Source organism: Suricata suricatta, chromosome 5 (assembly GCF_006229205.1).
Source record: "Suricata suricatta isolate VVHF042 chromosome 5, meerkat_22Aug2017_6uvM2_HiC, whole genome shotgun sequence".
Lineage (NCBI taxonomy): Eukaryota > Metazoa > Chordata > Mammalia > Carnivora > Herpestidae > Suricata > Suricata suricatta.
Genome location: NC_043704.1, coordinates 32533668 through 32561090, shown reverse-complemented (window position 1 = coordinate 32561090; position 27423 = coordinate 32533668). Strand labels below are relative to the sequence as shown.

General features: G+C 37.1%; 1 protein-coding gene across 1 annotated transcript in view; it reads left to right on the top strand.

Annotated features, from left to right (window-relative positions):
• The window catches only part of ROBO1 (roundabout guidance receptor 1), a 152395-nt gene that overhangs the window by 71705 nt on the left and 53267 nt on the right, over positions 1-27423 (top strand). The window contains exons 6-14 of the mRNA XM_029938687.1: positions 7694-7899; positions 9680-9761; positions 9927-10095; positions 10193-10359; positions 16667-16788; positions 17492-17723; positions 18918-19039; positions 21997-22168; positions 27158-27355. Coding sequence (XP_029794547.1) covers positions 7694-7899; positions 9680-9761; positions 9927-10095; positions 10193-10359; positions 16667-16788; positions 17492-17723; positions 18918-19039; positions 21997-22168; positions 27158-27355 — 1470 coding nt within the window. The remainder of the gene's footprint in view (positions 1-7693; positions 7900-9679; positions 9762-9926; positions 10096-10192; positions 10360-16666; positions 16789-17491; positions 17724-18917; positions 19040-21996; positions 22169-27157; positions 27356-27423) is intronic.

The following is a 27423-nucleotide window of genomic DNA, read 5'->3' as shown; positions in this document are numbered from 1 at the left end:
GTCTCCATAAAAGCATAACAATTAAATAAGAAGTTTATATGAATAGCTGTATGTAGGAATGTTTTTCCATGTTTTAGAAAGTAAAATTATTTTTAAATCTCTTAGTGTAAAATGTCCTCTTTTGCCCTCTAAATTAAAAAGCTAAAATGAGTTGCTGATAGGTCCAACTCACAACAGATTATAATGAACAAGTTTTCCTCAATAATATGATTTTGTCTTATTGATCAATTCCCTTAAACCTGATCAATTAATGCCAAATACATTATGAAGACACCTTGATGGAGAAAATCTTCAAACCATAAGATGGAGAGTAGTAGTAATTTGAGGAGAAAAGAAAAGAAATTGTATACATATAAATATATAAAAATACATATACACCTGTGTATATGCATATATACCTAAATATGTACACATTTATAATATAAATATAAATATATATACATCCATATATAATATTCTTTTGTTGCTATATAGCATTCTATTATATAAATAGCTCACAATTTATTTGTGTACTCTTGTATTGATGGATTGCTTTCATTGTAGGGTTTTTATTAGCTAATAAAGCTAAATATTCCTGTGTAAGTCTATAGATGGGTATTTGCACTCAATTATCTTGGTTTGCCTTTTGGCAGATGAATGTACCCATTTTTTTTCATTTTCTCATATATTCCAGTCACAAGCTTTTATCTGATGTGTGTTATAAATATTTAGTTTTAATAATTCCCCCTAATGATTTTAAGGCTTAAATACCTAATTTTGATTAGGACCGATGTATTGTTTTTCTTTTTTAGTTGTGCTTTTAGTTTTCTGTTCTACCTCAAGGCCATGTACACGTTCTCCTATGTCTATTTTTAGAAGTTTTATTGTCTATACTTCTAAGATTGAAGTTCTTAATCCATTTCTAATTAATTTTTTTTGCTTATGGTATAAAACAAGGGTCAAAATTCCTTTCTGCCCTATTCAGATATAACTGTTCCAGCATCATTTTTGGAAAAGACAGTGTTTTCCTTACTGAATTGCAGTGGCATTTTAATCATAATTCAGATGAACATGAGTGTTCTGCTTCTATTCTCTCTATTATATTCCATTTATATATTTATCCCAGTATGTACAGTCTTAGTTATTGTGGCTTTATAGTAAGCCTTATAAATGGGTAATATAAGTCTTCGACTTTGTTTTTTGTTTGTTTGTTTGTTTTGGATTGGCGATTAGAGGTCCTCTGCATCTTCTTATAAATTTTGAAATGAACTTGTCAATTTTTACACACAGACATACACACACACCCTAAACAACAACAACAAATCCGAGAGTTTTAATTTTGATTTTACTTAAATTACCGAACAGTTTAAGAGAAATGAACATCTTAACCATCTTAGTCTTATAATTTAGGGAAATGGTCTATATTCCACAAATATATGTCTCAATTTAGTTAAATCTTTAATTCAACAATGTTTTGTAGTTTTCAGGGTATAGATCGTCCATATAGTTTGACAGACTTATACCTGTGATAGTTTATGATTTTTGATGTAACTGCATATATTTATGCGTATACATTTCATTATTGTATTATTTGAGGTAAGATGTGCAAGTGATTCTTTGTATGTATCCAGACATACAGTTCCTTGCTAAGCACACCCATATATAATGGTTATAGGTAGCATGTTTTGAACTTCCTGTGAACAAAATGTGTCAACTGCCAATAAAACCAGTTTACTTCATCTTTCAAATACTTACACTTTCTATTTCTCTTACTTGTCCTGCCTTGTCTGTGATCGCCAATAAAATGCGTAGAGTTGGTGATAGTGGAAATATTTTTCTTGATCCTAATCTCAGAGGAAAAGTAAGAGTAATATTAGCTAATTTTAAAGATAGCATTTTGTAGCCGGCTCTGTGGCGCATTGGATAGCGCATTGGAGTTCTAAAGATAGCATTTTGAAATTAAAAGAAAATCTGGAGGAAATTTTTAATACATTAATCTGACTTGTTGGTTTCTTAGCACTCTCAGGATAAAGTTTATATTACTTCATATGCTTTACAATTTATGATCTGACCTCTACAGCCTGGGCTCTGAATACTGTATTTGCTCACTTGCCCTCACTTTATGGTGTTTGCTATGCAATTCTTTTATCTGAAGACTTCTGCCTATGCCGTTTTTATTGGCTTGAAATTAAAGAAGCGTTCCTTAACTCCTCAAATGTGAGCATTCTTCACCCTGTTGTCTATATAAAGATCACATCCTATACTTTTTATTTCTTGTCTTCGCCATTATAAATTAAGTTCTGTGAGAGCAGGGCCCAAGTCTGTCCAATAAATACAGACTCAGTATCATACTGCCAAAGTCTGGCACGTAATACATACTCAATAGATAATTTTTGAATGAATGGTCGAAACATGGATAGACTGAACAGCTAACTCTTGGTTAAGTCAGGATTCAAGATTATGAATTTCTCGTTCTGAAGCCCCAGCTCTTACTTCTGTCCATGATGTAGGTTATATATGTACTGGCTCTAATGAGTCAGAACGACCTACAAATTGTTTCTATAGTCTCTTACGTACATTACAGCTAGTCAAAAATGGTTAAAAACACCATGTAATGAATTTGATAATACCCAGTATAATCAATATGTAGAAATAGAATGAAGTATTGCACAAAATGTTAAAATTTCAACTTTATGTATAAAAGCAACTTGTATATACAGATGTATATAAAAAATAGCCAAAGAAAACTATGGTAAGATATTTTCAAGTATTTTCTGTTTTTCCCATTGATAATTGAAAGCAAAGCTTTCTACATACCATCTGACCTGACATTATCACAAATTGCTATATTTATGAGAATAGATCAAGGATAGCAACTTTTGCTAAACTAACACAAAACAAAAACTTAATACTAATGTCCTACTTCATTTTACAGTCTCTGGGAAGAGTTAAGGTAGCTTTCTGTGTGCTTTGTGGTGGTACCTTAGTTTTAGTTTTATTTTCTTTATTTTGGAATTCATTGCTGTTGGACACACAACTTAACAAGTATGTAGTCATTCTTCACAGGTAAACTATTATCACTGTGAGTGCTAGCAGCAGCAGTGGTTGCATGGTACCAAACCAAATCAAGAGGACAGCTAGTAGACAGAACACTCTGGATGCTATTTGAATTTAGCTTCTTGATCCTTTTGTATTGTTTGCAAACTGAAAAAAGACAAAGGCAGAATGATATACGCCAGGAAGTTGGTGGAGTTGCGGCTGTCTTTAAAACATTGCTCCTCTCTAACTGTGGTCTACCCCCAAATACCTTTTGACTCAGGAACATAGAAATTCATATCACATATTTGATTGAAAAGGTTTCTTTCCTTGATTAGCAGAATGTAAGAAAATTAGTTAATGGACCACCAAATGATGTATAAAGTTTAAAATTGCTTGCATTCGGGGTACCTGAGTGGCTCAGTCAGTTGAGTGTCCAACTTTGGCTCACGTCATAATCTCATGTCATGGTTCATGGGTTTGAGCCCCGCATGGGGCTCTGTGCTGACAGCCCAAGACTGGGGCCTGCTTCAGATTCTGTGTCTCTCTCTCTCTCTGCCCCTCCACTGCTCATGCTCTGTCTCTGTCTCTCAAATATAAACATTTAAAAAATACTAAAAAAATAAATTGCTTGCATTCATCTTTCAAAAGTTATTGATATGAAGAGAAATGAGTGTTAACTTTTATTAAAAAAAAAAAAAAAAAGAAAACCTGACAATTACTATTTGATTTGGACAGGTGACTTGTTCTTTTGATGTTTCAGTTCCCTAACTCATAAGTGTTATAAGATATGCTTGCAAACCAATGTTTGTTGGTATATAAATATAAACTTTTCATACTTAAACCAGTCAATCTGTGTGTGTGTTTTGTAATTTTTTTCACTTAAAATTATTTTATAAATGTATTTACATGTATTAACATAGTTTTCATGATCACTGCTTTCAAGGTAACAAAATCTTACTTCTGATGATACAGTCTTATTTTATTTTAGGATCTTTATATATTTCATGAAGGTGCGGAAAAGACAATCAGCTTTTATAAACTCTGCTGGAACAAGTCTATACCACCCACTATCACCACCACACTGATGCTCACAAATAATAAGTTACAGTTATTCAAGCACTTCCTTTGTGCCAGGCACTAAGGCTAGAACTTTTCACATATCAACAATTTCAAATCTGACCTCTCATTTTACAGATAATGAAAGGGAGGCAGAGACTGGTGAAAAGGTATACCCAAGTCATAGAGATAATAAGTAGCAGAACCGAGATTGAAAATGAAAATTTATACTGTCTAGTATGGTAGCGAGCTGCGCCATGAGATTATTTAAATTGGAATTTTAATCACTTAAAGCTAAACAAAATTACACATCTAGTTTCTCACTCACTCTAGCTGTACTCAGATGATTAGGATCCACATGACACTGTTGGCTTTTGTATTGGATAGCACAGTTGCAGAACATTTTCATTTCATGGCGCATCTTTCTCCAAGATGCATTTGTTCACTTCTTTTTTTTTAATAGTTTATTACCAAGTTGGTTTCCATATAACACCCAGTGCTCTTCCCTACAAGCGCCCTTCTCATCACTTCTTAAAATTAATTCTAATAATGATAATGCATTCTAACAATATCAGTGTAAAGTAATAGACTCTTAATTTGAGGTTTGACTCAGAAATGGACCTCACTCTAGGAGTGCACCTGGGTGGCTCAGTCAGTTAGGTGTCCGACTCTTGATCTTGGCTCAGGTCATGATCTCGTGGTTTGAGAAATGGAGCCCCATGTTGGGCTCTGCACCAACAGCAGGAATCCTGCTTGGGATTCTCTCTCCTCTTCTCTCTGCCGCTCTCCTGTTTGCACGCTCTCTCTCTCCCTCTCAAAATAAATTAATTAATTAAAAAAAAGAAATGGATTATACTCTTTAGTTTTTGTAAATTTAAATGTTATCGATATTTTATTCGACTCTGTGACAACAGAGCATTTCATATTTACTACCCAAAAATGTGAAATTTACTTTAATGAACTACTTCAGCTCTGATTTACCTGCCAGGTTTTTGTAGAAAAGGGTAAGTGGCAATATCACAATCCATATATGTATCTAGCTTTTTGCAATTAGCAAAGTATCTTCATATCTGTTATTCCATTGAAATCTTCATAGCAATCCCCTGAGCTGGCTAGAATTTATTATCTTCCTCAGATCAAACAAATAAACAAACAAAAATGAAGGCTTAGAGAATTTAAGGAACCGATACATGACAGATGGAGCTGATAATTAACCACACTCCTCTTCTCTTGCCTTATTTTTTGTGAACTACCCAGTATAAACCAGGAAGAAATAAATGACAGAGAAACAGCATCATTAGACTGGGTTGGGATAGGATGGAAAGGTATGAATGAGGCCAAGAATGATACAAACATCGAAGAACTATAAACATGCAGGAAACTGAATAAACCCCCAGATACTGGATTGTTTCTAAATATAACAAGACTGCCAAATGTAAGCCACTCCATTACTAGATTTAATTATGACCAGTAATAAAGAAACACTGTTACTAATTTAATTAATGTCTAGAAATAAATATTCATTCTTATAATCAAGGGAACACAAGTGGTAGAATCTTATGAAACCCCAATGCAATAAAACACTTTCATTCTTTTTTCATACTTTTCAGGAGGGGCCTCTCATTTGATTTTAGCCAATTTCAGCAGAAAATGTTGCAAAGATGAAGCAATTCTAAAAAAAGGAATTAACTGACTTATATTTTTCATCTGTGGAGTCTCTGAAACATTCCTTCCAGGTTACAAACACAGCCTGCTGACCTGCCTCCCTGATTTTAGCAAATTTCATACCAGGAATCAAGGATGGTAGAGAAACCGAAGGAAGAACCGGAGAGGCAGACGCTGATTTCACTCTCTTGCTTTCTTGTTTTTGCTCAAATTGAATGCACAAAACTAATGATTGGTAAATGAGGAACAAATTGAAGTATGGCTCCAGCTTGTGAAAACTTTTGGTGCATAGAACTTCGAACATGACACATCCAGCTTTGTGAATTGTTGCATGCAAAGTTTGGTTACTCCGGCAACCAGTTTCTTTTAATCAGGAGACTACTGAAAACTGTCTTTTATGTATTTGTGACTTTAAAAATGTTAACGAATATTCAGAATTTTTTAAAATGTTTTTTTTTTTATTATTGAGACAGAGAGAAACATAGCATGAACAGGGGAGGGTCAGAAATAGAGGGAGACACAGAATCCGAAGCAGCTCCAGTCTCTGAGCTGTCAGCACAGAGCCCGACGTGGGGCTCGAACCGAGGAACCGCAAGATCCTGACCTGAGCGGAAGTCGGCTGCTCAACCAACTGACCCACCCAGGCGCCCCATGAATATTCAGAATCTTAAAGCTTGTTAATGACAAAAGTTTCTTACACCTAATTTTTAGTTTTGAGTCATATAAAAAAAAAAAACCCAGCATCTCTGGAGTTTCACCTGAATTGACTAGATCAGGAGATGAGAACCGAGAACATCTCTCTATTGCCAGTTCTAGTTAGTCTGCAGTTGTTTCTGATTTTTCCTTTAAATAATGGCTTTCTTACCTGAGATAAAGTTTTTAGGCTTTAGTGTTTCATATAACAAGAAGAACAATTTTATTTTTTTTACTATAAAAGTGCGGTCCATTGCTTCCTTTCATAGTACATTAAAACTACTAAGGTAATAGAATTAGCAAAAGTGTTTTCTGATCCCTGGTAATCACAGTATAAAAGTCTGATATTTTTAGGTTAGAGGATTAGCTGGAGTTATACTTTTGGATTAGCCTACTAACAAGGTATTTTGGGCAGTTTTCCTGTTTTTGTGTATTTATTAGGCATGGGAAATTTTTACCCATGTGTTCTGTTAATAGAATTCCAAGATAGAGCTCAGTCATATTGACTTGTAAGTTATGAAAGTCCAAAGCACCTTTTTGAATCAAAAATGGTCAGACATGCTGGTATGATCCATATGTTTTTTTATATTGGACACAAAACAGTTATCAGATAATCAAGTTGGCTTTAGTTCATTTTTGAAAATTTGCCTCCTTCGTTTCCTTGGAGTAGGTGGTTCTTTGTTGTGTGTGTGTTTTTTTAAATTTTTATGTTTTTTATTTATTTTTGAGAGACAGAGAGAGACAGTGGGAACAGGGGAGGGTGAGAGAGAGGGAGATACAGAATTCGAAGCAGGCTCCAGGCTCTGAGCTAGCTGTCAGCACGGAGCCCGACATGGGGCTTGAACCCACGAACCGTGAGATCATGACCTGAGCCGAAGCTGGACGCCTAACCGACTGAGCCACCCAGGTGCCCCTGTTGTTGTGTTTTATTTTTACATATTTTAGAGTTTAAAAAGTACAGCATTCCACTTCTCACTTTCCACAATTCTTCTGTCCTCCTCGGACTTTGAAGTGAAATCAGTCCCTTGACAGCGCTGCACGCGCAGGCAGCGGTTGGTCATTGGAAAGGACTGCACTGTATCTTCGTTTTATGTCCTGAATCAAAGCATCATATAAATGCATTCTGAATAATGCATGGCTCCTACTTTAATTACTTGTTTAATTAGTTTGTTTCAAAGCCTAGGGCAATTGCTGTTACTTGGATGATTAGAAAATTGCTTCCAGTTGTAGAAATCGATTTCCTGTTTTTTCCCCCCCGCAGTGATTGCAGACCGGCCTCCCCCGGTCATCCGACAGGGTCCTGTGAATCAGACTGTAGCCGTGGATGGTACTTTAGTGCTCAGCTGTGTGGCCACAGGCAGTCCAGTGCCCACGATTCTGTGGAGAAAGGATGGAGTCCTTGTTTCAACTCAAGATTCTCGAATCAAACAGCTGGAGACAGGAGGGCTGCAGATCCGATACGCCAAGGTAACTTGAAATGACACCTGCATTTCCCGTTTTGCTCCACTTTGGTTTTGCCTCCAGCAGCTAGTGCTGAAGTCTCACATTTTAGAACCAAAGAAATGCTAAATAACAACATTACTATATTTTAATTGACGCTTTATTCTTTCAGACATTCAACTGTGTATATTTCAGATGATTTGACTCATAACTCATAGAAAGTAATTTAAGGTTTTTCTTCTTTGTTTTTCTTTTTCTTTGTTCTTTATTTGGAGGACAAAAAGGTTTTTGAGAGGTGTTGAAGAAAATAGGTAGGAATTTGTGGGAGAAAAGAATACCTTCCAGATAGTGGTAATAATGCAGTCACTCCGTAAAGCATTTTTCAAACATAGTTTTCCAGTACCATTTTACCTACAATGTCCATGAACTGTTCTTCTATTAGGACTGTTTGGCTCAACATCCTGCAATTACAGAACACCAATCATGCAAACACAAACTATGTAGCAGTGTACACACTGAGTGTACATTTCAAATCAGAATGTTAAATGATGAAAAGCGCACAAGTTTGTGAGAACAATTTAGGGATTTACCTTCCCAGGCATCACATCCCTGTACCTGTTCTTTCAGGACTATGGTGTTTTGTTTTGATATTGCCTTTTCTTTTAGGTCAAGATCAGACAAGCTCATAAGACATATGAAAGAATAGCTTTGACAGCAATACACATAAATTTCACTCGCTTTATTTATAGTGGGTGGCTTTTGGGGAGTTTGGGATCAGCAGAACAGTTCATTTTCTGTGCCATCAAAGCTAATATGTTGTGCTTCTTTGTGAGGTGATTGCAATTTTGTTATTACAGTTACCAGAGCAAGATAGCAACATTCTTGCTTTAGCAAAGGTTACTGGAAGATAGAGTTATTGCCTTAAGCAGAGGTGTATGGGTTCATTATGCTATTGATAATTTTTATTTTTTTTAACATTTATTTATTTTTGAGAGACAGAGACATCATGAGCAGGGGAGGGGCCGAGAGAAAGGGAGGCACAGAATCCGAAGCAGGCTCCAGGTTCTAAGCTGTCAGCACAGAGCCTGATGCAGGGCTCGAACCCAAGAACTGTGAGATCATGACCTGAGCCAAAGTTGGATGTTTAACCGACTGAGCCACCCTGGCGCCCCTCCTAGTGATAATTTTAAAGCTGAACATGTGACCCCAGTTTGTTTTCTGGCATTCAGTATTTCGAAGGGAAAGAGACCGTTCATTCCAGCTTCTACTTTTAAAACTGCCTTCAGTTATAGGTTAAAAAAATAATAAAATGGGAAAAAAAGAGTGAATACTTAGAGAAGAAATCATTTTGTGTTTATCTTTTTTTCTATAGTGTCTGTTTATCTCAGATAGCCACATGCCTGTAGCTCTGATAAAATATGAAATAGCAAGAATAGTCATTGGCTAAACTTTATCAGCATTACCACGTGACATTGAATACGAAGATATAATTTAGTAATAAAAATTAACACTCTGAATTTGAATACCTCATTGTTTATTGTCCCTGACACTGAAAATAGTGATAGGGTAAAGCAATTGAATATTATATTTTTATTATGCAATTAAAATAACCATATAAAACCTTTTTTCTCTGTTCATACAGTATTGTCCATCACATTTAGTAAAAGTATATTCAATTAAGAGGGAGTTTCTAGTCATTGAATTTTAATGTAGTTATCCGTATTCATGGGACATATACAAACTATCATCACTTTTCCAGCCCATTGAGCTCTCGATTGTTCCAAATGTTTATTTTCTGTCTTCTCAGCTGGGTGATACAGGTCGGTACACCTGCATTGCATCAACCCCCAGTGGCGAAGCAACATGGAGTGCTTACATTGAAGTCCAAGGTAAATTAGATAGCTTTTTTACCTTAACGCTTAAAATGAGGTTGTTTACTGGCAAATGGACAAAGTGGATGTCCTGATGCCTGAAGAGGTGTATAATTGTGTATTATGCCTTTATGTGCTCATCTGGAATATGTAAACATCTGTTGTGTTTTGCCCTTTCATTAGAATTTGGAGTTCCAGTTCAGCCTCCGAGGCCTACCGACCCAAATCTAATCCCTAGTGCCCCCTCGAAACCTGAAGTTACAGATGTCAGCAGAAACACAGTAACCTTGTCATGGCAACCAAATTTGAATTCAGGTGCAACTCCAACCTCTTACATTATAGAAGCCTTCAGGTAGGGTAAAGATGTTTCTTGGTTGGTCTTTTTTTTTTTTTTTTTGCTTTGATTTTTCATTAAGGACGCATGTTCTAACTTGTACCTCTGTTCTCAGCCATGCATCTGGTAGCAGCTGGCAGACCGTAGCAGAGAATGTGAAAACAGAAACATTTGCCATTAAAGGACTAAAACCTAATGCAATTTACCTTTTCCTTGTGAGAGCAGCAAATGCGTATGGAATTAGTGATCCAAGCCAGATATCAGATCCAGTGAAAACACAAGGTAAATACTGATTTACTCGACCATGTGACACCTACTTATCCCTAGATGTTATAATTTTATAAGCCAGTAATTTGTACTGCATAATGCTACGAGTGCATGTGTAATATAGATCTGTTCTTTGAGTTGCTCAATTAATTTTTAATACACAAACACCTTGTCTGCAAACTTCATTGTTTTCTGCACTAAGTACTACAAGATTAATAACAAAGAGCAATGTTTCCCATTTTATAAAATCATAATCTGTGAGTTAAAAATATTATGTATTTTTGTATTAGCTTTGCTTTCTTGATTTTTAAATATGGTTATATGTGTGTGTATTATCTGAATTGCATAATAATTGTGTTTAAGATTGAGTAAATTTTACCTGTGTTGAGATTAGCACTCATGGATTTCTGGATGAGTTTTGAACGTCATAACTCTAATCAAGTAATACTTTGTGGGAAATCAGGCAAGTTTATGAGATATTTGGAAGATAAACTTGAATTTGTTCTTAATTCAGCTTAATTCACTTAATTCAGTGACCTCCTATGAGGCATGGGAAAAAATAATTTAGGTCTGTCAATTATATATGTCAATTTAAATGAATGTCATGTATATTTGGTCAAAGCTGGGTTAAAGACACAGATAAAAGGGAAATGAATATGTAGGAGCTATTTCTAAAAACATTTGAAATTAGAAATCTGTTTACTTGGACCACATTCTGGAAGTACTGCTTTTTATTGTCTTTTATGAATAAAATTCATATTTAGCTTTCAACAGATTATCTCCTTTCTGCCATCATACTGCACTTATTATTTTAAAGCTTTAAGAGAGTAAAATTTACATAATGAATAAAAATATGATTTGAACCAACCTTTACCTTTTTAAAAAATATATTGTCATTGTAATCAGAATATCTTATCCTCATACTAATAAAAAAGAGCCTTCTCGATGGTAGTGATTAGAAATAGACGATTATTTTCTCAACATACAGAATCATAATATCTCAATCTTGAGTTGTACCTTTTCAAAGGAGAAAATGTAACTTGGTTCAAGTGCTGGAAACAAGTTGTGCACACAACACTAATCTACTTGAACTACTTTTTCCTGGATTTAGAGAGGGTCTGCCAGCCATTTTGCATGTTTTGTCGTTTCTAATGAGTGTATAAGGAATCTATGTGGAAGGACCTTTTGTTCCAGAATTTACGGAGAAAGCAAACTGAGTTGCAGAACACGCCCACATTTGTCCCTTGCTGTGTGAGTCCAACACACCCAAATGCCTATATTTGCTCTGATGATTCACCTCATCAGGAACGCTAATACTCTTGGAGCTTGCCTTAACGCAGTTTGAGGTTTTCAATGTTACATATGCATTTGTAAAGAATGCAGACACTATGACAGCTGTAAAGTGAATTTAAGTTTCTGTCCCCACTACAGTGGTCTCTACTTTGGAGACTCCCATAAGTGAACGGTTTGACGGACTGCTATGCTGTTCCCTACTCCTATCAATTATATTGAAATATACATCCTCATTTGTAAGTGGGAGGTAGTTCATGTTTAATCTGAAAATTAACTTAAGTCTTTTTACATTTTAACTGACTTAACCTTTGTACGTGGATAGCTCGAGGAACAACCTAAGTGGAATGAACCACGTCAGTGGGAAGACTGGAGATTCAGCGAAGTAGGCATATGGTTTTGAAATCTGAGGATTTTCCATCTCACCTCCTGAACCCATTAGCTAGCTCTGCAGCCCTGAGCAAGTTACTTTGTCCTGAGCTTCAGTTTCCTCACCTATAACACAAGGCTAAAATATGTACTTGACAGGTTTGGTCAAGGATTCATCAGCTTAGGAGTATACAAGACTCAGATCTCCTTTCTGTTTTCTGCCTTAAGAGTTTGTTACTGGACTCGCGTTTCTTTCACTGTCTGAACTAAAAAAAAAGGAAGTTGATAAACTTTGCAGAGACCGTAAAACTGAAAAAGATAAGATGCAGAATGAAAGCATCAAAATTAAATATGTTTCAACGACTGATGTTCTGGGTCAACACTGACAAGATTACGATTAATGGAGCAAATTTAAAAGTCGGCTACTTAAAACTTAAGTTTTAAAAGTGAGCTGTAGAAGGACAAACTGAGGATACCGGGCCTAAAGGGGGGTACATGTGTGTGTCACAGTGGTGGGGGCAAACAGATTTCCATGTTTTGAAGTCCATTAAAACACTTCTTCGACCAATTGAGTGATGTAATTGCCAAAGAACACGTAGTTGTAGCTGGCATTAACAGAATTATGTCTGGATCAGGTTTTCTCCCTTTAGTCTGAACTGGTCAGGTTATGAATGGAATGATGTGCTCTTTGTGAGTACTGTGTTTTCAGGTAGACTACTTTTTATTTAATTTTTTGAATTATTTTTGAGAGAGAGAGACAGAGCATGAGCAGGGGAGTAGCAGAGAGAGAGGGAGACACAAAATTTGAAGTAGGCTCCAGGCTCTGAGCTGTGCGCTCTCAGCATGGAGCCCAACATGGGGCTTGAACTCATGAACTGTGAGCTCATGACCTGAGCCAAAATCGGCCCCTTAACCAACCAAGCCACCCAGGTGCCCCTCAGGTAGACTTTTAAGAGGACGACAGTGAGAGTACTTAGTGGGGCTGCATTGAAGGCTGAAAATCACATCACCGGAAAAGAAATTCAGGGATCATGGCGTGTTTTACCCCCAAAATAATAAAGTTAGAGCAGACATGACATTTTTTTCCTGTAATATGTTAAGAGACCATCACGTGAAAGAGGATGCTTATTTTAACTCCAGGCAACAAAACAAGATCAAGGAGTAGGAGTAATATTGAGGAAGGTTTCATTATCTAGTTCTTGGACTGCTTTTGAGATGCCATGAAGCCCAGCTGAAGGTTAGGCTAATACTGATTGTAGCAGGAACCTGGGGAGAAACCTAGGAGAAAGTACAGAACATGTGGGTAGTCAGGGTAAGGAGAAGAGGTAGGAATGAATGGCATTCAGGAAAGGCTTGTTGGAAATTGATTCATAAGAAAGCAGCCATAGTTTCTACAACCATTTCTGTAACAGGGCTGCCAAAGTAAGTCTTCCCCAACCGGGGATTTCTATGAAGGAGTTGGGTCAGGGTCCAAGTTATAAGGCACAGCTTCCAGTTCAGAACTCTGCTAGACCCATGTCACCGTCAGGGTTAGACCCTTGTCATAGGGTTATCAAGATGTGTTTTCTCAAAAACGAGGTTTGATCATGGAAGGCAGATGGCGTGAGCAGGGGGCGAGTCGTGGTGTGCTGCTGGCCGCTGGGCTTTCTGCCCCCGTCATTGCTGCGTCCTGGCCATGTGTCCTCTTTCCACAGCATTCTGAGCCCTGTCTTTGAAGAGTACGTACACACACAGAATATACAGCACATGTATGGTGTAGATAATGAGAACTCAGTCATTGTAAATAATGAAGCGGGGCCTGGATAATCTCTCTTCAGAGACTGTGTATAAATTCCAACGCTTAGGAAGACGGTGGATAGAATTGCCACATACAATGTCCTCCAAGTTTAATTCTGAGTGTTCGGAGGGACCGTTTACATTATAATCCTTTTCTTTTTTCCCAAGAGGAGAAAGAAGACAAGCAAGAACAGGACCAATCCCTAAACATTTCAATGTTATTAGATATTATTTTTGAATTTTCTCTCTGATGGGAAATTCCCTAAATATTCGAGACTGCTGTTGCCAAAACGGTTACACCAGGCAAGGGAGTTGAATAATTTTCACAAAGGGATTGACTGGCCTCTTTATCTCAAACCAGAGAAATTAGAGATTGTCATGCAGATCACATAGTAGTTACCTTTTAAAATGGCTATTTACAACCTCACAATAGTCAGTAATTAATTGCAGTGATCATGTAAACCAAAAGTCTGATAGCATTTATTTTCCTAACCTTTTGTTTTCCTCTGTTCTGTATTTTATTTGTAATTTTGTTTTATTATTAACCTCAATGTGTGGTTCACAAAAGATGTGAATCCTGAATCAATAAAGTAGCAGTTCTTAAGTAAAAAGAATAAAATAAAATAAAATGGCTATTTACAAGTTTGAAATACTTCTGAAAAGGCAGAAACTTCCCTAAGGATGGAAGCTTACATAGGAGAGGACGTGTTTCGAAGCTGACATAATGTATGGGTTTCCGATACAGTAATTCCCTTTAACTCACCAGTTTTTATTAAACACATCCTATACGGCTGGCACTTGTTAGGTGTTCTGGGTTCACACAGATTAACCCAGTCCCTGCCCACAAGCCCAGGACTCCACAAGACCCACAAAGTGCGTTCTCCCAGCAGCCCTCAGAAGTAGCTGCCATTTCACAGATGAGGAAACAGAAAAGTAGTGGCATGGCTGATACGGTGCTGGCTGAGGTGCAAACCCAAGTCTGTCCCATCCCCAGGACTCCTCTCTTACCCTAGAGATAGATGGTAGCTGAAGTCACAGGAGCAGTAGAAACCAGTAGGGAACAGAGAATTCCTGGACGGAAGGGTGGCGACAGGCAAGTGCTTTTCATCCGTACTCTGTGATAATCAGTCCCTGACGGCCAGTGTTACCCAAAGATATTTGTAAGGAATGATAAAGTAGGAGAAGCCAAAATTATCTCCATTGTCTTTCTCATCTTGCTTATTTCTAAGCTTAATTGATAGGCACAATGTATGTACAGTCAAGGATATTGATTCTAGGGGCGCCTGGGTGGCTCAGTCCATTAAGTGTCCGGCTTCGGCTCAGGTCATGATCTCACTGTTGATGGGTTCAAGCGCCGCGTCAGGCTCTGTGCTGACAGCTCAGAGCCTGGAACCTGCTTCAGATTCTGTGTCTCCCTCTCTCTCTGACCCTCCCCTGCTCACTCTGTCTCTCTCTCTCTCTCAAAATACATACATACATACATACATACATACAGAAGAGTATTGATTCTAAGAGTGAAATACCACTCTTGATCTCTCTTCTGTTTGCTTGTCTTCCATGGGGTCTGTCAAACCTTGTCAACCTCATTTTTTTTTTTGTCATTTCAAGTTTTAATTTAAATTCTAATTAGTTAACATACAGTGTAATATTAGACAGCCTCATTCTTAATATGCATATTTTTTGCTTCTTATTTAGAGTCAGTTATTTAAAGACTGAAACTAAAATTAAGAAAACTAAAATGATCATTTCTGTTGTTCATGGGATAGTAAATATTCTAGAATATATATACTCTGAGAAAGAGAATTCTGGCCACAAAAAAAATTATTTGTTTTCTTCCTTGCTTACCCGGTATTTCCTTTTATTATTGTAAGCAAAGCAAAATATCTGTATTTGGAAAACCTCTTTAGAAATGGACAATTTTTATTGCATACAGACTTTAGTAACTTTAACAAAAGCCCTCCTTGTTGGGGAAAAATAAAGTGCAACATAAATGAACACGCATGGTAGTTTAATCCTTACTTTGTTGGAGGTCTCCTTTCTTCAATTTTGGTGTTCTTGAGATTAAGGACTTTTTATTAAACCTTCTTAGCTGATACAATAACTGAACCAAGCAAATCGTCAGTTATGTACATGTTAAGGGCTCTTTTTTTGTCACATTTATTTTGTTCTTTTCTCTTCTTCCCCTCCCCTCCCCTCCCCTCCCTTCCCTTCCCTCCCCTCCCTCCCCTCCCCTTCCCTTCCCTTCCCTTCCCTTCCCTTCCCTCCCCTCCCCTCCCCTCCCCTCCCCTCCCCTTCCCTTCCCTTTCTCCTCCATTCCACCCCACTAGTGGCTTCTGTATCCCCCATTGTAGCTACTAATAACTTACCATGTATCTTTTTGGGCAAGATATCTAAATTCATCTTCTAAGATGTAAAGTGTCTCATTTATTTTTGTGCTTGCTTTACCCTTCTAGGTTTCCATTTGTTTCACTTCTATTGCAATTTCTGGCTCTTTTCTTTTTTGCATAGTCAAGATTAGTATAGAATTTTGTAACAAACTCAGAGGGGATTGCACTAGGCTCCTCATTCATGGCGAGAAAGCCATCATTACATGGTGGGAGACACCCTTAGATGCTGCTTTGTGTCATAGGTATTTTTGCTTTTTGCTCTTTCTTGCTTTCTACTTGTCTTCTGCTTGTTGTCTGTCTGTCTGTCTCTCCCCCTATCATCATCACCATGCTAATGAGAAGGTTAAGTTGTTCCTGTTTTCTTCTGTATAGCAGGTTGGCTTCACAGTTGGAATGACCCTTCTTTTCTGGGAGTTTCTATGCATCAAAGGGTTGTTTCACTGTTTTCATTCAAGTCCGTTACATCGTGTAGGTTGTAACACAGTCTTGGATCGTTGCAGATGTGCCGCCAACAAGTCAGGGAGTAGACCACAAGCAGGTCCAGAGAGAACTGGGAAATGTCGTCCTGCACCTGCACAACCCCACCATCCTCTCTTCCTCTTCAATCGAAGTGCACTGGACGGTGAGTCATTATTGCTGCGATATTTGATGTCCGTTTTCATAAGCAGATGACTTCTGGGAGATCGCTATATGAAAATGTATTTATGGAATAGTTTGATTATATATATATTTACACACACATGTATATACATAAGTTATACGTATGTGTATGTTATACATATACACACACACAATCTGTTGCCCACTTTTTCACCAATGACAACTTTATAATGTAAGTATTGGTTGTTATGGTAGCTCTGCACTGGTTTTAAACAACCAAGTTTCAGGGTGTGTTTTCTATTATACTGCAGTAGTAAACTTTATCATTAAAAGACACACAGAGTATTAGTTATAAATATATAACTTATGATAGGATCATTCCCACATAATTTTTTTTAAACTTAGAAATATTTTGGAGTAGTGTTAAATGGTGTTTAACACATTTCCTCATCCGTTGGATCCTGACATAACTCTAGATGTCTGTTACAGAGCTGCCATGATGCCTCACATTTCTGCATGAATCATAGAAATTAATATCTATATTAAGCTGAAAAAGTGAATACATTATAAATGATAGTGATTAGTCTTTAGCATTCTATATTATATAAACTAGAAAACTCTATAGGGAATTTTTTGCATTTTGTCACATTTAATTTTCATAATTTTAAAGTAAGCCAATAAATGAATTATATGAATGACTGCATTTTTATTTGTCCCTTTAATAGGCGGACCAACAATCTCAGTATATTCAAGGATATAAAATTCTTTATCGGCCATCTGGAGCCAACCATGGCGAATCAGAGTGGTTAGTTTTTGAAGTGAGGACTCCAACCAAAAATAGTGTGGTTATCCCGGATCTCAAAAAGGGAGTCAACTATGAAATTAAGGCTCGTCCTTTTTTTAACGAATTTCAAGGAGCAGATAGTGAAATTAAATTTGCAAAAACCTTAGAAGAAGGCAAGTATAATGAAATGTGTGATCACTGTGCATTGCAGCATATTTGTTGGGTTTTTATTAACTTAATTGAAAAACTCTTAATGTTAATAGTGGCATTAATTATTAACTTTCTTGATATTGAACATTATAATTTGCTAATAGAATTTGTTAAGTTAGAACTACTAAAATCCACAATTTCCTAATACTTGACTTGCTTTAATAGTGGCCTCTGTAAAAATGTGCAAATGTGAACCATGTACTACTTAATGGCATAATTAGGCTATATTTGATTGTTCAGAACTAAAATTCACATTTAAAGATAAACTTATTCTCAATATGCTTGACTTCCCATTAATTATTTTCCATTTGCTTATTGACTGTTATGTCTAGTAATGATTTATAAATAAGGTGCGTAATGTCTTGTTTTGCCCTGGACTTTCGGGGGTTAGCATTTCATGCTTATGCTTTGTGTCTGTAGAAGCTCCTCAGCTCTAGAAAAATCGGTATGAGTAGTTAGTCTATAACTGGAATTTCAAACTTAATACTTACACAAAGGTTACATGTCACAAATATACCATTTAATCAAACCAGAATTTTCTGTAAAATGTGTTTATTACCTTGATTACATACATAATAATGCTATAGTTCATGTCATGGGTGATTAATGTGTACGTTTATACTTCGGAGCATTTGTAGGGAGAACATGAAACTAAGGGTTATAGGGTAGGAGAAATAAGAATTTTCCCGGGATATTTTGTGGAGATAATCTATGTAACTGCAGTTATGGAAAATTCACAATAGCAAAAGTCTTAGCAGTATTAAAGAGAAACTTAGGGGCGCCTGGGTGGCTCAGTCGGCTAAGCCTCCTGCTTCGGCTCAGGTCATGATCTCATGGTTCTTGGTTCGAGCCCCGCGTTGGGCTCTGTGGTGACAGCTAGCTCAGAGCCTGGAGCCTGCTTCGGATTCTGTATCTCCCTCTCTCTCTCACCCTCCCCCGCTCATGCTCTGTCTCTTTCTGTATCAAAAATAAATAAAACATTAGAAAGAAAGAAAAAAAAAAGAGAAACTTAAATCACTGGGGATGATTTGGCTGAAATACAGCTTTAGGACATATGCATATAGATTTTATATAGTTATTGCTTGATTTTAAATGTTGTGTCTACTTTCGATGTTCTCTAATAAAATCATAATCTACTTTTTGAAATAATTCAATAGCACCCAGTGCCCCACCCCAAAGTGTAACTGTGTCAAAGAATGATGGAAATGGAACTGCAATTCTTGTCAGTTGGCAGGCGCCTCCAGAAGACACTCAGAACGGGATGGTCCAAGAGTATAAGGTAACGCACATAATCATCTACGGAGAGACACCCTTCTCCCCCTACCCCCCCCAAAAAAACCAAAAACAAACAAACAAACAAAAAAAAAAAACCACAAAAAAACACCTTGTTTAAATTGTGGATATATGGCGCCATCTGCTGGTTGATGCAGCAACATGTAAAATTATTTGCAAAAGCCTTTTTTGTTAAGTAATTGTGGAATAATTCTTAAGCCATTTGGAGAAACAGTTTAATAGAAGTAATCTATATGGTCACAAAATCTATAGGTCCGTGTAATTTCACACAAACAGCAAGTATAAATGCTAATATAAAAGTGTTTGATGTTTTTTGTTTTTTTTCTTTACCCTAAAAATGTACCTTGAATGTGTTTTGCAGGATTTGGTTGCCCCATGAATTACCTAGGAGTCAAATTCTATTAAATATAGTTTGATTTCTTTTTTTTCAACATGTTTGAAATTTTCGAATTTTGAAGCTAAGTTGGAAAACTTATTTTAATGTGCACAAAAATTTGTGTCTCTAGTTTGTTTTAGTCTCAAAATGAATTTTCATGTCTCAGAGGAGATTCAGTTATAAATTTATGTATGTTTAAATGAATTTTTAAAATATAAGATGTCAAGTGCCTTAATAATTCTGATAGTTATTTTTACCTGTGAAGTCATCAGCTTTAGTCATTAAATTTAAGAGTCTTACATAGATTTTGAGCAAATATTTTCAAGCCTGACAAGTACAGTAAACTAAGTTAGGGTCTTGAGATGCAGCCTATCAATGAACCTATATTATAGGAATGGCTCGATGATCCATGATAAATGAAGAATTGACTAAATCAGGGGAATCTCAATAGAAAATAGATTTTACAGGTCTTTGTTTCAACATGTTTGTAAACATATTGCATTCCAGAAGAATTTTAACTGCAAACATGTATTTCCTTAGATAATGTTTTGTATTTCCATGATACCTGAGTATTTTTCTAGTTACTAGCTAAACTGGGATACTTAGCAAGTTTCCCTCATACATGTGAATATTATAGACTGTGACTGTTGATAGGAAAGTGATATTAAAGAGGTGAGCAGAATTTTCTTGTACAGAAAATTGCATACTAACATCAGAATCACCTGTGGACTCATTTTCCAAGTACAGGCACCTGACCACCATTCTCAGTGATTCTGATTCAGTAGGTCTGATAGGGCCCCTGCATGTGTATTTTGTAGATCTTTCCAAGTCAGTTCTGATATGCACCCTGGGTAGGGCCCAAATAATGACCATCAATGTTCTTTTGAGTGGGAAATTGATTTATAAAGCAGCCAGATATACTAAGCTTCATTTAGGTCTTATTATTTTCTTCAAATGATTTCAAAAAACAAACTGAAAACCTCTTTATGAAATTTGCATATATTTTAAAGGGTGACATTTTATAGGATTTAATATATTCTAAGATCAAATTAGATCTTCTAGGGTAATTGAGTCATTAAAAGGTAGGAGTCTCTACAACGTAAGTGTTTTCTCATGAATTTCAAAATTATCTCCGTACTGGGGAGTGACAGGATGCTGTGGTTCGTTCCAGAAAAATGAACTGCTATAGAGATTATTAAGGATTTAAAATGAGGTGAGGTCTCAGCTCTCAAGCAAAATTGTGTAATGTAGGCATTTTCCCCCAAGAGCCAAAGCTCATTTCTCTCCAAAGAAATGCAAAAGGGTGGATTTCACTTAACTTCATGGTCAATTTAAAATAATAAAATGCCTTTCAGGACCTGATTGACTGGTACAAAATCAGTTTGTGGCTTTGGTTCAGCTGTGTAATGTAATGGAGTGGGGGGAGTGAGAATCACAAAGGACCCTTTATTTCCAAATGGTCAGATCCTGGTATAGAGTCTGACCATTTGTTAGTGTTATGTGTTGAAATTATATTAAAATAATATTAACTTCCAAAGAAAAAAATTAAAGGTTGTTGCCCACGTGATAGTGGACACTGATACTCTTAGATTTTTTGAAATCTCATTCCCTATTAATTTAGACAATAGGCTACTTGAAGCTCACCCTGCATCTTGCTCAAGGACATCGTAAAGAATATAGAGCATGTGCTACTACTCCATGGATCATTTTCTTATGGTAGCTGAGTCCAAACACTGTCAGGCACCATCTCCAACTTGTTGTACATCGCTGAAGATCACTCTATGATTGAATAATCCTTCAGTGAAATTTGAATTAGGGATTACAGTGTAGTTCAGAAATCTTAATTTCCTTAAAAAAATTCTCTGACACAAATGTCCTTAACAAAGTTAAGGAGCTATACAATAATTTTCTTATTAGAAGAACATTTTTTTTCAAATATGTGTTGTTCTTCTTTATAAACTCATGTATGTTATCAAAGACTTACATACCACAGGCTGAGTAGACTCCTAGGAAGATCCTTTCTCCTTATATACAGTTTTAGTTACGTACTTTTAAGTAAACCAACACGGGGCTCCAACTTAGGGCCCCGAGAGCTAGAGTCACATGCTCTACCAAATGAGTCAAGGTGTCCTTGTCCAGCTTTATTTTAAATAGCCAGGTTTATATGAAGGTACCTCAGATTAAGTTATTGTTCTTTATCTGGATATACACAGCTTTTTGCAAAGCCATTTTTTGTTTTTTGTTTCTGGCAAATAATTTCTAGGTGTTTGGATAACGATTTGGACTGATAATAAGAACCAGTGTCTTTGAGCAAAACTGTACACTTTCCCGTTGTAACCCCGTCAAAGGATGTGAGAAAATTCAGAGAGGTTTTGAAGGCACTGCTAACCGTAGGCTTGACTGGAAGAGTCCTCTCCGAACCAGAGTGTAGGGAAAAATGACTTTTGCAGCATCCTGTATCAGGTTCCTGATAAGTCTGAACTTGGTCTAACACTGAACTACCCTGTTGATCTTAGCATTAAGTTAAATAATTTGCCAGCTTGAAATTCCTTGTACTCTTATTACAGGTTTGGTGTCTGGGCAATGAAACTCGGTATCATATAAACAAAACAGTAGACGGCTCCACGTTTTCTGTGGTCATTCCTTCCCTGGTTCCTGGGATCCGGTACAGCGTGGAGGTGGCGGCCAGCACTGCGGCGGGCGCTGGGGTGAAGAGTGAGCCGCAGTTCATCCAGTTAGGTGAGCGCCAGCGCGGGGCCCGCGTGGGTCCATTGCCGTGTGCATTGTCCTGCCTTCTTTTGTTTCTTGAAAATAGAGCTACAGAAATGATGTTATCTTTATATAAAATATACGCATATTACATAAATACAGAAAAATATATACAAGTATATGGTTACATAAATATGTAATAGACAATACTATGATTGTATAAATATATAATGTATGTCACAACCAAACTTAAACTTAGCCAAGCACACATTTTAAATCATATTTCAAGCAAAGACTGTCAGCATTCATTGTCATCCTAATTCTACCCTTTTCTTTTTTTTTTTCTCTTTTTAGTCTATTTAACACATAGTATTAATTGAGCACCAAAGAAACCTCGGTGAATAAGAAAGTCTGAACATTCATGGAGTTTATAGCTATTTGGATTAAAAAAATAAACTTCCATGAAAAATTTAAACTAGGTATTAGAAGTTTCAGCAATATACAGCTTATATTTACCATTTTAGTGTCTATTTTTTTAAGTTTTTATTTATATTGAAAGAGAGAGAGAGAAAGGAGAGAGAGGGGAAAGCAGAGAGAGAGAGAGAGAGAGAAAGAGAGAGAGAGAGAGAGAGAGAGAGAGTCCCTAACAGGCTCCACACTGTCAGTGCAGAGCCTGATGAGGGGCTTGGCCCCACAAACCCTGAGATCAAGAACCAAATGCTCAACAACCAAGCCACCCAGGTGCCCCCTTTTGGGTGTCTACTTAAAATTGTAATTGCTTTTTATAACAAAAGATAGATTCCAATGTCAAAGAGAATCGGAATGTGGTTATATGCTGATTACTTAGAACACTAAATACAATATGTGCTTCAAAAGTGGTTAGAAGAATTGAAAGGGGGGGGGGGACCTAACAGAGAAGCCTTGTTACTACGCTTTCCTGTAGATAATGTGGCATGAATATAAAATCCAAATTAGTCAGTGGTTACTAGAAAAATGTAAAGCAAATAACAAAAACAGCAACAAATACAATTATAAACGGAAAGGGAAAAGTGTCAATATTAAGAGGCTACATTCAAATTACAAAGATGCTGAGTGAGCGCACAGTCAACATTGTGTCTCTTCCTTTCAGATCTGAAGTTAAGCATTAATAAGATTTTATGTCCGTTTCTAAATTTTGGAAAAGGATCAGATTTGTACATTTTTGTACTTCACAGATAAGTACATCGTATTTTTACATTTGGATGATAATTGATGGCATACAAGAAATTATTTCAAAACAAAATTAAGAAACATTAGGCCTTGAATAAACGGTATCATATAAGCTTCACTTTCAGTTTGGAAATTCCTGTCTGTGTTCCAGTGTTGGGACAATGTGTCTTCTCCGGTAGAGGTCCTTGCCGACCTTCTGTGGTGTAACCCAATAAAGCCCACCTGAAGTGCAGTAGTTGTGGGGTAGGACCCCGTTCCATGAAGACGTGGAGGGTCACGGGCTGATGAGATTTACCGTTTTTAACCTGGAGCTTCCAAGGTTGACCCAAGGCCAGCAGGAAGAAAGAAAAGACACACATAGTGCAGGGGAGGATTTAATGGTGCAGATCTAGAAAGAGTACATTTCTCCTGCCCAGCACTCAAATCATGTGATTCCAAATAGATGAATGGGAACACCACGACATGAAGTCCCTGGTGAGGGACCTACCTCCCGAAAACTCTGTGATATGGCAAAAACATTCCAACCTTCTGAGGAGAGCGTGCTTATCTGCCATAGCCACGGACCAGGATTCGATTTGGGAATTATCTTTTTAAACAGTGATTACATGTGCAACCTTTAGGCAAAGACAGTTTCATGGTTTATTTCAGGATCATTTAGTACAAAATTCCAAGCAAGATAGGAAACAAAGAGAATCACTTGATATGACGTTAGGTGAGGTAAGAGAAAAACAGTCTAAGTATAGACCTTTTACTCAGTTCCAGTTTTATGAAGTGTCAGTATTAACTTATTAAAAATGACATTATAAGTCACACTGTGATGACCTTATATTTTGTTGATGTCACTTACATACTTTTGTAACATTTGATTTTAGTCCTGTGTTTTCAAAGTTGAATTGGAAAAGGACCATGTATAATTTTATTTATTTAAGATTTTTTAAATAGTTTATTGTCAAATTGGTTTCCATATGACACCCAGTGCTCTTCCCCACAAATGCCCCCCTCCATGACCACCCCCCTCCTCCCTCCCCCTCCTTCTTCAGCCCTCGGGTTCGGTGTCAGTGTTCAGTGGTCTCTCATGATTTGTGTCCCTCTCTCTCCCCAACTCTTTTGTTTATTTAAGATTTTTAAAAATATTTTTTATGTTTTTTTTATTTATTTTTGAGAGACAGAATGAGCAGGGAGGGTCAGAGAGAGGGGGAGACACAGAATCCGAAAATTTAAATCAAGGGATTTGAGGGTCAAATTGGTTTTCTTGAAATTATAAATGTGTTCCAGTTTTCCATATCTTAATACAGCTTCAGCTGCTGGGAGACAAAGACAGATACAGAGTGGTTGCTTTAATTCATTAGTCACACCGCACTTTATTCTCTTAAGCCCATCTGGTAGCTTGTGTGGAACCTCTCTTAGCTATCTCCATAAAATCTGAAGCTACCTAACTTAACCTTGCACAGATCGCCGTGAAATCTATAAACTTAGTAGATACAAAAAGTGCATCAGGAAAGGAAAGAGTAGGTCTGCTTGGTGAACTCTCAGAGGATGAAGTGCTTTTAGAATAACCGTGGATAGAAGAGCCTGGAACATGAAATAAAACTTTCAGTCAACAAACTGTTGAGGACAGGTAACTGAGAGAGCTTATAAAAATAGGTTTTTTCAGGCTTGACGCGCCACAGAATAAAATCTGGGATTCTGTTCAAGAAAAAAAGTAAATAAATAACACACACATTCATGCTGGCGCAGGCGCGCGCACACACACACACACACACACACACACACACACACATCTGTGAGTAGCAATGTAGCTACCATTTTACATACAAAGGAGTGGCATTTTCCCAAGACTGTTTCCTTAGCCACTGAATGCTGCTCATTTGTCGAACCAATGCCTTATTGGGACATAATCTCATTTAATAAGAAAAAAAATCTGTAGAATTTTTTTTTCTGTTGGGGAAATGTTATTCCTATATAATCGGCTTATACTAGTTATTTTCCTGGGGGAAAAAAGGGAATTTGGGGCTAGAACAAGTGTTTTTATTTGAAAGCAGGTTGATTAGCAGAACATTTTCAGAGTCAAATGAAATTTGACAAGTGTAAGAAAGCACCAGCCCTCGTGAAACGGACAAACCCCTTCTTGTTTCACCAGATGTTGTGGGGGAGGAACATTAAAACCACAAACACTGATGGGAATTCTGCCCACTGGGCAACCTTGGTGTTGGCATCAGTCAGTGCCCACAAAGTAGGATATTGCTTTGATGATAGCACAGTGTTTCCAGTTTTCTACTGACTGCCGACTGCTCTGTGTGACTCGGAAGGGTGGGCTGGCACAGTGAATCTTAGTGGATTTAAACATAAATGCAAAAGAAGTACATTTTAATAGCCATAAATTCCATCAATTTAAAATTCTTGATTAGAGTAACAAAACATAAATCTTTTTGACTGTTCATAACACTTGATAGTTCTTGTCCATATTTATTGTTCTTATATCCCCTGTTGGTCATAGCTATTATTTTAAAAAGAAAGAGATGACTTAAAAAGAAGAAAAAGAAAAACTTTGGGACACCTGGCTGGTTCAGTCGATAGAGCACCAACCCTTGATCTCAGGGATGTGAGTTCAAACCCCAAGTTGGGTGTAGAGATTACTTTAAAAAAAAAAAAAAAGGAAGATTATTCATAGTTATTTCAGTGGTAAAATTATCTTAGTTTTTTTGGTTTTATATTAAACTAAATTTTATAGATCCTTCGAACATATGTTCAAATAATGCATTTATAAGACATTTTAAAGTATTAAATAACAGCCATAAAATTGGGGTATCAGGACAAGGAAAATACACACTGTTTTTTTTTTTCAGTATGGACCTTAAACAGAGGAAATGACATTTTACTTGTTATCATTTTAAAACCTACAACTGAGGGGCGCCTGGGTGGCTCAGTCAGTTAAGCATCCGACTTCAACTCAGGTCATGATCTCGCAGTTTGTGGGTTCGAGCCCCGCATTGGGCTCCGTGCTGACAGCTCAGAGCCTGGACCTGCTTCCGGTTCTGTGTCTCCCTCTCTCTCTGCCCCTCCCCCGCTCATGCTCTGTCTATCAAAAATAAATAAACATTAAAATTTTTTTTAATTTAAGGAAAACAAAACCTGTATTGAGGGTTTCTATAGAAGTCTGAGGCAGGTTTATATCCTTTTTATACAACTTATTTGATACTTGTTATTTGTATACTTTTGTTGCTGTATTTCAATTTTTAGATTTATACTTTTGTGTGTATCTCAGTTGGCACTTGCCTATGAAACTTAATCTAAGCAATAAGCTGCAGAGTTTTCTAGAGTAAAAAATAGGAATTGTGTGCCCTTGTCTTTGTTTTTAAATATAGTCCATAAAAGTATCATTTCATAATTGTTTTGCATTGAAATAAAGTCAATATAATTTTGCTGACAATCTCACGGACTATTTTAATTAACAAAGGTGAAGGTCACTGAGGAAAAGATGGAAATTATTGGTCAAAAATTAGCAAAATAATGGTGGCCGTCTTACATAAGTATGCATTCATTATCTCATGCGTTTTATTTTATTTTTTTAATTTTTTAAAATATTTAATTTTGAGAGAGAGTCACAGAGAAGGAGTGGGGGAGGAACACAGAGAGACGGAGACTCAGAATCCGAAGCAGGCTCCAGGCTCAGAGCCCGCTGCGGGGCTCGAACCCATGACCCCTGAGATCATGACCTGAGCTGAAGTCAGCCGCTTAACCGACTGGGCCCCCCGGGTGCCCCTATCGCATGAGTTTTAAACCCACATTAACCCAGGGATGGCTTTTCAGATTCTCATGGAAACCCTGTGTCGCCTGAAGACCAGGTCAGCCTTGCTCAGCAGATCTCCGATGTGGTGAAGCAGCCGGCGTTCATCGCCGGGATCGGGGCAGCCTGCTGGATCGTCCTCATGGTCTTCAGCATCTGGCTGTACCGGCACCGCAAGAAAAGAAGCGGCCTGACCAGCACTTACGCGGGGATCCGAAAAGGTACTACCTTTCCTGGCCTTCTCGCTCTGTAGTATGTTTGGGTAACTACCGACTTTAACCTGTGACTC